General features: G+C 30.1%; 1 protein-coding gene and 1 long non-coding RNA gene across 6 annotated transcripts; one reads left to right on the top strand and one right to left on the bottom strand.

Moving 5' to 3' along the window:
• Nucleotides 1–492: 492 nt before the first annotated feature.
• On the top strand, nt 493–7830 carry LOC130892801 (uncharacterized). 4 transcript variants are annotated; one of them, XR_009059108.1, is made up of 4 exons: nt 493–754; nt 803–871; nt 1272–1412; nt 7735–7830. It is a non-coding gene; the product is annotated as an uncharacterized LOC130892801 (long non-coding RNA). The 4 variants fall into 4 exon arrangements; XR_009059110.1 differs by having other exon boundaries at nt 991–1412; XR_009059107.1 differs by having other exon boundaries at nt 579–871.
• Nucleotides 7831–7999: 169 nt separating this feature from the next.
• Nucleotides 8000–11077, bottom strand: LOC130892800 (uncharacterized). 2 transcript variants are annotated; one of them, XR_009059106.1, is made up of 3 exons: nt 10854–11077; nt 10559–10788; nt 8000–10014 (listed from the first exon to the last, which is right to left on the bottom strand). XR_009059106.1 is itself a non-coding variant. In XM_057798430.1 (2 exons), the coding sequence occupies exons 1-2, from the start codon at nt 10618–10620 to the stop codon at nt 9651–9653; spliced, it is 426 nt and encodes a 141-aa protein (XP_057654413.1). In that variant the 5' UTR covers nt 10621–11077; the 3' UTR covers nt 8000–9650. The 2 variants fall into 2 exon arrangements, 1 of the variants encoding a protein (XP_057654413.1); XM_057798430.1 differs by having other exon boundaries at nt 10559–11077.
• Nucleotides 11078–12756: the final 1679 nt, after the last annotated feature.

Raw genomic sequence — 12756 nt, 5'->3', positions numbered from 1 at the left:
GATCACGACAAGTATACGTCCACATAAGTTCGCGGGAAACTTTTTTATTATTAATTTTACGAAAAAAAGTGATTCTTTATAAAAAGTTCTGCATGCTCCAAAAACTAAAATTCAATCATCAGATATTAATTATTTAAAGCAGTATACGAGGTTTGTCAAAAAATGTGATTTTTGCTCTAGAGTAAAGTACATTTCTTTTTGACAATATTGAAAATTGTTATAAAGAAAAGATGTTATTTTTATTAAAAATACGTTTCAAATATTCAACATTGTTTATTTACAATAAAAAAAATTTTTTTCTACATTTGCGATTACGTTGGAAATTTAAGTGTGCACATTAATGCATTCCATTTATTAATAATAAATTTGATTAAACAATTGTAAATAATCTTTTAAAAACAGTTTAATTAAAATCTCATTTTTTATCGAACATTGATAACCTTTAAGTTGCTTAATCACTAGTTTGTAACATTCTAACGATGCATTTAAATGAAGTTTGTATGCATAATTATCAGCATTCAAGGTTTCTCGGATAAAAAAGGTCCAATTATTTGATTTTTATACATTCCGCACCACACGTTTGTTTTGAACGAATATTGGTCCTGAGTTTTCAACGTAAAATTAAGGTGTGACTCAACCAAACTGTCATACAGTATTTTTTTACATTTAAAGCTCAAAAATTGGCTTACTTACTTAAATCGAAATAGGATACTCCGAAGTTTTTTAGTTAAATATTCCATATGATGGTTCCATCGTAAGTGATTGTCAATGTAAATGCCCAAATATTTAATTTTTTTTGCAGGTTTTATTTTAAAATCTTGTTGGATATTAAGATTGTATTTTGGCAGAGACGTTTCATGACTACTGAAGGGTAAATATACAGTTTTGTCAAAGTTTATTGAGAGTAATCTGCTGTCGAACCAGTCTTTGAGTTTTCCAAGATCACTCTCAATATTTATTTTGAGATTATACCAGTCATCATGTTTGTAGTAAATCACAGTATCGTCCGCGAAGCTGATTATTTTTCCAATTGTTTCCTGTTCAAATAGATTATTTAAGTAAATTACGAAAAGCACCGGCCCCAATACTGTTCCTTGAGGTACACCACATTTAATGTTGATCTCTTCACTCACATGATTTTTGAATTTAGTTTTTTGTGTTCTGTTTGTTAGATAACTTTTGAATAAATTATGAGCTAAACCCCTTACACCCATATCTTCTAGTGTATCTAAAAGCATGGAGTGGTCGACAGTATCGAAGGCCTTTTTTAGATCCAAAAAAACCCCAATAGATGGAGTGCTTGAATCCAAGGATTCGTAGATGGTTTTTGTCAAGGAATGGATTGCATCATTGGTAGATTTTTTTTCTCTAAAGCCATACTGGGATGTCGACAACAGATTAAAATTTGATAGGTATGTCGTAAGTCTTGTTTTTATAATTTTTTCAGAGACTTTGCTTATTGAAGATAGAAGTGAAATAGGCCTATAGTTTGAAATATTTTCTGTATCCCCATTTTTGAAAATTGGAGTTATAAGAGATTTCTTTAGAATCGAAGGAAATATGCCTGATTCGAAGGATTTATTTATGATGTCCGTCAAAGGTTCACATATGAATTTTGTAATAATCTTTAGAGTTTCAGCTTTCATTCTATCAAGCCCGGGAGCCTTTTTGTTTTTCAAGCTAATTATTGTATTTTCAACCTCAGTAGTATTTGTCGGTGTAAGAAAAAGTGAATTTTTATTTATATATTTTTTACTATTGTAATTGGGATTTTGTCGTATGTTCTTTGCCAAAGTTTCCCCCACATTCGCGAAGAACTTGTTAAATATATCAGCAGCATCTTTTGGATCTGTGACGATCTCATTTTTTTCATTCCTAATATTATTTATTATTTTTCCTGTCTTGATATTCAAAATTTCATTAACAGTATTCCAGAGTTTTTTACTTGCATTTTGTTCTTTTTCAACTAATTTTTTATAATAATTTTCTTTGGCAGTCTTTATTTTCTTTCCCGTTTCTTTTTTCTTCGTTAGATAATCATTTTTCAAGTTTACATTATTTGGATTTTTTTTCCATAATAAAAATGAATGATTTTTTTAGTTGATGTGTTTTATCAATGATTTTGTTATCCAATTTTTTCTTTTACGTTGACTATTTTTTAACCGGAAGTATTGAGTTGATTTTTCTACACATGTGTTTATGATGTTGATGAATTTTTCTGTTGTCGATTCGATATCATGCATTGGGTACAATTCATTTTTCCAACATAAACTATTAATTGTTTTTTGTAATAATTGTTCGTCTACTTTTTGAAAATATTTTTTGGTTATTGAATTGTTTTCAGTTTCATTCAGTACAATTTGTAACAACGTTATGTAGTGGTCCGTAATTGATGTTGGTATAGTGAGAGGTAAGATGTTATTGTAGTTTTGTTGTTTGGTTTTAATGAATATATGGTCAAGACATGATTCAGATCCATTTCTTGCTCTTATTGTAGTATTAATAGTTGATTGAAAGCCATGCTCACTCATCATATCAAGATAATTTCTTGAATCTTCAGTTATTTTCATCAAGCCGATATTTATGTCACCTACAAATAAGCTATAATAATGTTGATTACTTTCTTTATTTAGAATATCCCCAAGCTGGTCAAGAAAGTTGTCAATTCGACTTGCTGGAGATCTATAGCATGCTAAAATGCAAAAACTCAGTTTACTTAATATACCTCCATTTATCTGAATATGTTCATGCGAATGGTATGAGTTTGTTTTTGCAAAGACGATAACTCCATCATTTTGGTTATAGCTAACTCCATTGTATAGGGTTGTGTAGTTGGCCATGTTGAGGAAAGTTGTATCTGGGACTCGCCAAGTTTCTCTTAAAACTATGCACTCGAAACATGTCTCAAGTTCCTCAAGATATATTTTTAATTCATCTATATTTTTTGAAACACTACAAATATTAGTATTAAGAATCTTGAAGTTATTCAATTTGTTATTCACAGACAAAACTTCTTTTGCTTCATTTATATCTTTTAGGGGATATGTTGTTATTTTTTCTAGCTTAAAATTTCTTATATATTCATTCATGTGAATGTACCAACCAGCAAACAGTTTTAAATTATTTGACAATCTTTACAATAATTATTTGGTTTTTATATGTATAATAACAAAGTATGGTGACATTAATAAAATTTTTGAAGAAGTTAATTAAGGCAGAAAGTAATAATAGTAAATTAACATACATGAATTATTTGATGCTTTGCGTAGAACCTGTGCGTGCTCTAGTATTTATTTTTTTCCTCCCACAGATGATTGTTCTTCTCTTTTTCCCGAACCGGTTGCCAATTCTTTGGGAATAAATGGTGTTTGCCCAGATGTTGTTTTGGGAATGTTTGCCACTGCTTTATCTCGCTTTGGGGTCGCAGGTTCGCTATTTGATTTCGGTCTGTTTATTTCAGTAGTTTCTATTACTTCTAATTCTTCAGGAGAATATATTTTTCCGTCCACAAATAGTTTGTTTCTTCGTATGTAGCAGTTTATATGTTTATTTGTTTTCGCCAGAATTAGGTGTTTTCTTAAGATCTTGTGCTCCTCTCGCTGGATGAGTGTTGGGTCATTTGCTACGCTTATGTTGGTACCTTTGAGATTCTTTGCGTTTTTAAGTACTTCTGACTTTTTCAAGTATGAAACAAATTCCACTTTGATAGGGGCTCGTTCTAAGGTGTAAGGACTTTTTTCATTCAAAATATTGTAAAGAATATAAAAAAATTAATTCATTGCAAAAACACATCTTTTCTGCCTTATTCAGTTTTTCGTTGTTTAAACAATAACATCAAAAGATAACAAGTGTCATCGTACACAAAAATTTACAATTTTGCAAACGAATGCGCCACTTTGCTCTGGTCTATATGGTTGGAGTTTATTTCAGAAAGGCATAGAGTAATAAAACCTCATTTGCCTAGTTTGGCATTGATTTCATTGTAAAATTTTTTTTTATCAAGTACAGGTAGTACCACCCGGGTTGGGGTCAATATATGGGTTTAGCCTATTGTTATCCCATCACAAACACTGAAAATAGTGTGCCAAAGGCGTGCCGGTAGGATACTCGTAAAAAGCAAAGAATTTTATTTTAACAGAATAAAAATAAGGTATTATGTAAATGGTATAAAGTACACTTATTTTTTATTGAACATTACACAAAAAATACATTATACAGAAATTAAATTATGAAAAACATAATATTCTTCGTCATCTGAGGAACTGTCATCTTCTCTTAACGAGTCGACGGTCCAATCGATCAAGTAGTCAAGATCCCACATTTTCTCCTCTTCTTTAATGATATGCTGGACTGCTTATCGCCAGTTCTCTGGTGTCGCCTCCTTAATGGCTTGATCAAACAGTAGCTTAACGTCTTTCATTTTGAATGTCGTGTTGTATCTTGCTACAAATCCTTTCACTTGCGCCCATTCAAGTTCTATAGGATTTAGTTCGCAATGATATGGCGGTTTTGCGCAACACACTTACACTATGTTTTCTGCTATATCTTCCACGGCGTATTTTATAAAACGATGTTTGTGTAAATTTACTGTAACTAATAGTCCTTTTTTTATTAAATTATCTTCAAATTCAATACTTTTGTTGGTTAACCAGTCAATAATTTCTTGTTTTCTCCAAGATGAGTCTTTTCTATGCGTCTAGAATGATAACTTGCGTTATCGATAACTACTACTGAATCAGCCGGAAAATATTTTATCATTTCACCAAAATAGTCTTCAAAAACATCCGAATCCATGTCCTTGTGGTAATCTCCCATATGGCATGACTAAAAGGTTAGCAAACCTTCTTTAAAAAATCCCTCTTCGCTTCCAATATGGACGATTATTAGTCTTTTCCCTTTACCTGAAGGCACCTTAATACCCATTGACAGGCCTTCCATGAAAGCTTGGAGAGCACTGGTATAACCGTATAACCTTCATTAATCCACGTCTCATCAAGATAACAAATTTTCCTCTGCTCTGTTCTGTCATGCTTTATACTTCTTAAGTATTTTCGTCCCCAGCGAACAATTTCATCGCTTTCCAGTAAAAGTACTTTACGGTTATGCTTTTCCTAGGTAAAATCCATATTTCTCAAAATGGTCCATAAAAGTTTTTTAGTTATCAACGGAATACTGTACATCCTGGCCAAGCTCCATTAAAATCTCATCTAGGGTGGGTATTTCTTTTTTAAAATAAAAAGAGTGAACTTTTCTTCGAATTACACTTTTGGTGTCTTCATCAAGGACTTTTACAGGTCTGCCTGTACTTTTCTGGGGAGGTCCCACTTGGCCTGCTATCTTTCTCTCGCACAATAATTTAAAATTGGTTGACTTACCAACTCCAGTCATTCGGGAACATCGGTCGACAGTTTCTTGGACCGGGTGTCCCAATAAGAATGGCTCTCGGCCATATCTCGGGAACCGTTTATAGTACAGCTTCGGGAAAAAAAATTATAACAAAAGTGACCTCGAGAAAAACGTGAAAATTATTTACAGAGTTGTAGAGGGCGTAATTATATACCAAAAATTATAAAATGAATAATTTACAAATTTTGCTTAATTAAGATGCATTTGAACTATGATTACCGTATTCTTCAAGAAATTCAGCGTATATTTGATATATGACAAGTTTTAGTCTATCTCTTCCACTAAGAGGTGGAGAGAAGCGGGAACTTTATTATGAGAAATGCCTGTAAGTCCAGTTCTACTTAACCTATCTAAGCAAACTTAGTCTTTTTGAAGATAGCTCCTTTCTACCAATGTAAGAGTTATAATTTCGAAAGAACCTAATGAGTAACGTATACGCTATTTATTTTTTTAAATTTAGCTATCCTTGAAAAATGTTGAATGGAAACATGCAGTTTTAATTAAGGAATATAAAAGTAGACCAAATTAGCAACAGAATAACAAAAACCGCATGTCGATATCTGTCTGTCGTATTATGAGATATCCTAAGAAATGTATAAATTTTAAGCATTTTCCTTTAAACGTAAATTACTCCGGTTTGACTGAACGAATTTCAACATTTTTTGACTCCTCAAAATTGTCTTTCCTTGTTCTATTAATAATAGTTCCAATTATTTTGTCAATATTACTTATGCTGTCACCCGGAAACTGTGTTATGGAAGTTAAAATGGAAATATATAAAAACAAGTAGTGGGCCATGAAAAAAACAAAGATTTGTTTTGTGTCAAATTGATAAACCTAGTAATTTATTCATTTACGTGTCATTGGGATTTGTGTGCATTGAATTGAAAAGTTATATCTAAGATGATTCCTACAAACGAAGAAGCATTTTATATGATGGGCATTTACTTAGAATGTATGAGAAATGCAACTGTTGCGGCTAGGGTATATGCCATACAATATCCCTAAAGACGTCATCCCAGTAGCAGAGTTGTTCGTTGACTCATACACCGTTTAAGAACGACTGGAAAATTGCCAAAATCTTGCCATCCAACTGGACTGCCTCATCTCTATCTTGAATTTTTTTAGCAAGGTCTTGATATTCTGGTGAGGCCTCGCTTCTATCAAAAGAGATACGGCACTGATCCCAATGCTCATTATGATGCATTAGACAAATACGGTACGTACATATCAAACACAATCGAAATGTGAGTATGGCTAATTAGTATATTATCCATGAGTATATGATGTAGGTTATCATTCACGAGGTGAAGTTTACTGACAAGGGCGTCACCGAGTGGAATAAATGACCGAGTGAATAACTCATTACTCGCGAGTATACCTTATCCACGACAACTAAATATTTTTGTTGAAGTTTTTTTTTATTGGAAAAATTTTTACATTATTAAAAAATTTATTATTTTATTTTAAAAAATAGTCCTTATAATATATTATTGACCATTTATACACAGTATATAGTTATCGAAAATTATAATAATCATATATCTCATAATAATTAACACAAAATCTATGTTGCTTAGCTTAACAAATATTACAGATCTAATCTATATAGGGTTATTAATAATTTCTTAAGTCAGTTAAATTAAGGTTTATAGGCGATATTTTTTACTTTTCTTGACAATAAACTTATTGGGGCAACTTCAGCAGTTTGTCTAATATCTGGTGTGTTAAAAATAGTGATGTTGTTTTTTGCTACCATTTTAGATGGGTTTTTTAATTCAATTTAACGCGAAATATCAAACCACTGAGAAATCTCCGCTCCGCGTCGTTCGGGACAACTGCAGTCGCGTGCGGGAAAGTATCACTTTCCGCACTTGTTAGGAAAATAACTATTTTCTAATAAAGTCCATAACCGTTATTTACTTGAACCGTTTAGAAAATACGACAGAATATTCACTTTCTCAATTTTATTATTATTTTATTATAGTATCATTAAGGTCGAGCGAACAGACGTTTAATGGGTACATTTTACAACAGTAGTGGATAAAATATTTTATTTTATAACCTCTGAAATAAATGTCAATTAAAATTTGGTATGCGGAAGAATTGAAAATAATTTTTCAAGTGAACGGCGACTTTGTAAATGCCGTCGTAAAAGAAAAAAAATAAAACAAACTCGAACTCTTGAAGAGAGCAAAAAAAGGTGCCGTGACGATGTGATACGATGCAGTGTTGCCAAGATTCGGGCACAGAACCAGAAATAAATATTGTTATTTACTTAAGTTTTAATGTTTTAAAGATCATTTTCAACAAAGTTCCAAATTTCAGATCCAGTTCAAAGGACTAAAAAAAGATTTATTAAACAAGATAATTGCAACTGAAGTGTTGTACTACTGAGCGCTCGTACAACCATTTTAATCGCAGAGTTTGAGTGGTGAAAAACTTTAACTTATAATAGAATAGTAATAAATTTTTTGTTTTTTATTCAAATGTTGAGATAATTATTTTTAGTTGTATATATTTTATTTGTGCTTTAACAAATATAATATAAAAATAACTGTGATTTTGGTTAGAATTATGAGAAAACGATAAGTTTTTATTTTCACTATTATAATTTTCAGTGAATCCAACAACTGACTGCATATTGGGAATACTATATGTATATATAAATTTTTTTGTATAAATAAAAATCTAAATCTACTGTATCAATAAAAGATCCTAAATCTATTGTATAAATAAAAAAAAAACTATAAATAAAATGTTTACAATGGATGTATAAATGAAAATGGGATAAAAATTTGAAAACTTGTATCTATAAAACAAATAAATTAGGACAGCACATACACGTTAAAATAACAATATTACTCGTCACGCTTTCAAAACCAGAAAATTTTATCTTGAAAGATGTTTATTATAAATTTTTAGGAATGTTAACAAACGTCTTATTCATAGTTAAAAAAACAAAGTTAGTGACGCTCTTAGGTCAGTTACTATTTGACCTCTATTGCTAAATACTCGCTCAGAGGAAACACTGGAAGCTTGAATACAGAGAAACTTTTTTGCACATTGGGAGAGAAAAAGAAATAAAAGTGCGTTATATTTTCACCATATCAGTGGATCTTCTTTAACATCAATGACTGGTATATTCATATATTGTTCGATTTCATTTTTAATTTTTAGATTTAAACTCACAGTATTACTTCCTTCAACAGTTTTCATAGATTTAAAATTGATGAATGTCCGCTATTCTTTTTTCTTGATGATGCAGCTCTATTCTCAGAAACTGGAATTACTTCTAATTCGCAACTAAGTTGAAAGTAATATTATATCTTCACTTATCTGGTTTTCTGCAGAACTAAAAAAGTATCCTTTAAAACGTGGGTCCATGAAGGTGGCAGTCTGCAATAGTTTATGAGTTTTCTCGTTGCTTTCATATCTATTATTAAGTGTGTTTAAAATTAATGAAGCTATTTCTCTTTTTAGTTCTACAATGTCTTCATCAATTTCAGTTTCATTGTATTCATCTACCAATGTTTTACCTAATTCCAATGAAATAGGTAGAATGGGAGATCCCGTTACATAATTTTCTACAGTTTCTAAAATGTTTTGAATTGGAGTTAGTAATTCCAGGATAACATTCAGGAGTTTCAAATCGTCAGCGTTTAGTATCTGCTTTTTGTAATGTCCATTATTATAAGTTTGTAAAAAATTTAAGAAATTTACTTCTTTTGAACAATTATCTTGATTAAATTTAAAAGAGACCACCATCGCGTTTTAGACAAGGAAGGAATTTTTGTTTCCTTAGTGTTGTATTTTTTCTTAATTATCTTTAAATCTCTAACAGCTTTCCAACTATGTGCAAAAATATTCTGAATTTTTTGAATTTTACCTATAGTTTCGCTTACTTTTGCATTTTCAAAACATTTATTTACTGCAATATTAATTGCATGTCCAAAACAACATATACGGGCTATTCCCATATCCTTAATAGCTTTTAATACATTACTTCCGTAATCTGGTAAACGATGTATTTGCTTTTTCTTCAATACTCCACTCTTTTAAAATAAGATTTATATTATTACGTAAGTTTTCAGCGGTATGATTTTCATCCAATTCATAACAGCCCAAACAAACGCTTACTAACTGATAATTTTCGTCTACAAAATGTAATGTAAGGGCGATATAGGACCTGTTTGCAATGGAAGTCCAGCAATCGGTGGCACAAGATATGAATTTGGCTTGTTTTAAAACAAATTAGCAATTAACTTTTGTGACAATGTGTTTCTGCTAGGTAATTTATAGCTTCCATTTAAAACTTGTAAAAAATTTTTGAAACCGTCTTTTTCTACTATATTATAAGGTATCATTTCTGCACCTACGAAAAAAGCCAAAGCCGTGTCGGTTTTGGTTTGTAACTTTTTTGTCATCGTAAAGCTTTTTATAGACGCTTGTTTGGAAGTTGAAGGGACTTGTATTAATGGAGGTATCTGTGATGAAGAAGAAATCGATTCTGTCGATGCTACTGAGATTTCGTCTACATCAGTAGTTTGGATCACGATATTGCTTGCCGACAAAAGATCTTCCATTTCCTCTTTATAACTCAACATTCTAAAAACAAAAGCATTTATGAGTGATTTTATTTTATACCGGTTTATACCTGATTTATTATCCATAATTAGTTAGAGTAGCTCGTATATCAAATAATATAGCTATTTCGTTAATACGCAGAATTATTTGTTGGCCCCAATTTTGCCTTCTCTTTATATAGATGGTTCAAACAGCTCCTTTTTAATGTAATTATTCTTTGTTTTTATGCTCAACAATTATTTTTTAATTTCACCTCAGAAATTATTTATTGGCCGAAAAAATCAAAATTATCCCTTATTTTTGTTTTCCTTCCCCTGGGGGATTTTGCTCAAAATCAATCTGAACTGACCAATTGTGCAAAATTTCCAATGGATTGTTCAACTAACTGCAAAAGTGTCGGTTTCGGGTGTCAGCCGACAATTTTTTGGACTAGCTCGCATTCGGTAAATGCCTAGAGCGTAACGACTGATGAGGAACTTCGTTCCAATAAACGCACTCTATATCCTTGTACCATTCATTAATACAATAATAAGATGAGTAGTTTGTACCATGAAATAATATTTACCTTGATTCATCATCGCTTATTTCAGTACTCTCAGATTTATCTGTTCGATGAATATTTTGCATCTCAGCGTAAAGAAGTGGATGCTTTGTCTTCAAGTGATTCTTTAAATTGGTAGTGTTACCACATGACTTAATATTTTTTTACATTTTCTACAAACTGAGGTCTCTCCAGTTCCAGATTTATTGAAGTAATGCCAAAGTAAACTTCTTCCTCTATTTTCTTCCATATTTCTAAAAAAATCATATTTCAGACAAAAATTGCTGCATCTGCACCTCATTCACGTTATTTTTATTACCGTCTGCAATAATAAACATTAAACTAGCCGCCCTCAAAAAATTTGACAGCACTATAATATACAGTATAATCTGTATAATGAAAGATTATAGTAATTGTAATTAACTTAAAAAAAAGGTGACTTAACTTATAAATTTCGGTTTTCAAAATTTATTTTTAAAAAATTTATTTTACAATATTTGAATGAATGCAATTAATCTCAAGAGCGAACTAATTATAAACATTATTAAGTTGTTTATAAAAGTCTTATTTATAATAAAATAAATGCTGATACATTGTTTACGATATTTGATACAATTGCGTCTTTATAAAATGTCCTTCAAGAATTTTCTACATGTAACTCCTCCATCCCTAAGAATGAAAAATGACGGAGGTATTTTTCATCTCTTGTTTTCTTCTTTCTTCTAATTCGACGTCTTCTTTCTTCGTTTCTTCAATTTTCTGTTTTCTCACAAATTTATATTTATATTTACGAATTAACCAAAATATTATTAAAACTATACAAATTATTATTATTATAGTAAATAATCCAATTGATACATGGCTTGGCGGATTGTAAATTTCATGAATTGGTTTTATGTTTCTAGTAATTTTATTAATTTCATATAATTTATCAAAATCTATATTTGTTAAATTAGGAGATCTATAAATTTGATTATTTAAAAATTTGAAATTTAATTTTGGTAATATTATCGATTTCCCTTTTTTAATTTGTATATTGGTTGAGAAAATTTTACTTTCTATTTGGATACTACAGTTTTTTGGAATTTTTACAATTGATGGATCACTGATTTTAAAATAGCGGTCTGAAACACATTTAGATATCACTACAGTTTCTGATCTTGGGATCACTAAAAGTTCATTATTTGTTACTTGTTCTAATATAGATTCTTGAAGCTCAATTTCACTAACAACACATTTTTTACCAGAATGTCCGTTTAACAGTTCAATAGTACAATTATCTTTTAACTTGAAAGTCTTTTTGCAATAATATTTTTCTTCTAATTCTGGACATTCTTCTTTAATAAAATTAACTTCTTCTTGACTTCTGGCCAAGTAAGGTTGAGGAGGGATAAATATCGTATGATTTTGGATTACAGGATATAAATGGAAAAATTCATAGCTGTTATTTTATAGGGCAAACCATGATGAGTAACGTAATTTAATATATTGTCAACAACTGAAGTTCCATTCACACTTGACATTGAGTATGCTTGACCGTAACGAGAAAAAGCATCTATCATAGTTAAGTATGATTGATTTGCTATTTTAAGGGTATCTATATGTATATGCTCAAATGGTTTACTAGCTGTTAGGTTTAAATTGAATTTAATTACTGGTGGGTTTCTATCATATTTATGCTTTTGACATATTTCGCAATTATTAACAAAGTTTTCTATTTTATATTTGCGCCAATTATAATTTTCGTTAATTATTTTTTTTATCTTCTTTCGAATAGTTAAAGTTGTGAATTTCATATTGGTTTATTTCTAAAGGATAAACACTAAGAGGCTTATTCAAAATTATATAAATTGTCTTGAACGTTTCATTTGTGTTACATTGATTATAATTTAAATTTTTATATTATTTTCTTTTTTTTCATTAGTTGAATAAGCTAAGTTATGAATTATATTATTAAATTTCTTATATATACTCTAATTAATAATAAGTTTTTATTATTATAGTTTCTAAAAGTTTACTAATTTTTTTTTATATATTTTACTTATTTATTATCTATTAATTTTAAATCTTATCTATTCTTACAACATAATAATAAAAAATAAGAAAGTTCTTTGCATAAAAATCCATTTTATAATTTCTTGAATTGCGTACCATTTTAATGAATGGTAATATCTACGTTTCCAAAATAGTTCTTCAATTAACTTTTCATTTAGTATCGCACT

This window comes from Diorhabda carinulata, chromosome 4 (assembly GCF_026250575.1).
Source record: "Diorhabda carinulata isolate Delta chromosome 4, icDioCari1.1, whole genome shotgun sequence".
In the NCBI taxonomy this organism is placed as follows: Eukaryota; Metazoa; Arthropoda; class Insecta; order Coleoptera; family Chrysomelidae; genus Diorhabda; species Diorhabda carinulata.
Note: the sequence above shows the minus strand (reverse complement) of the source record. Positions and strands in the feature narration are given on the sequence as shown.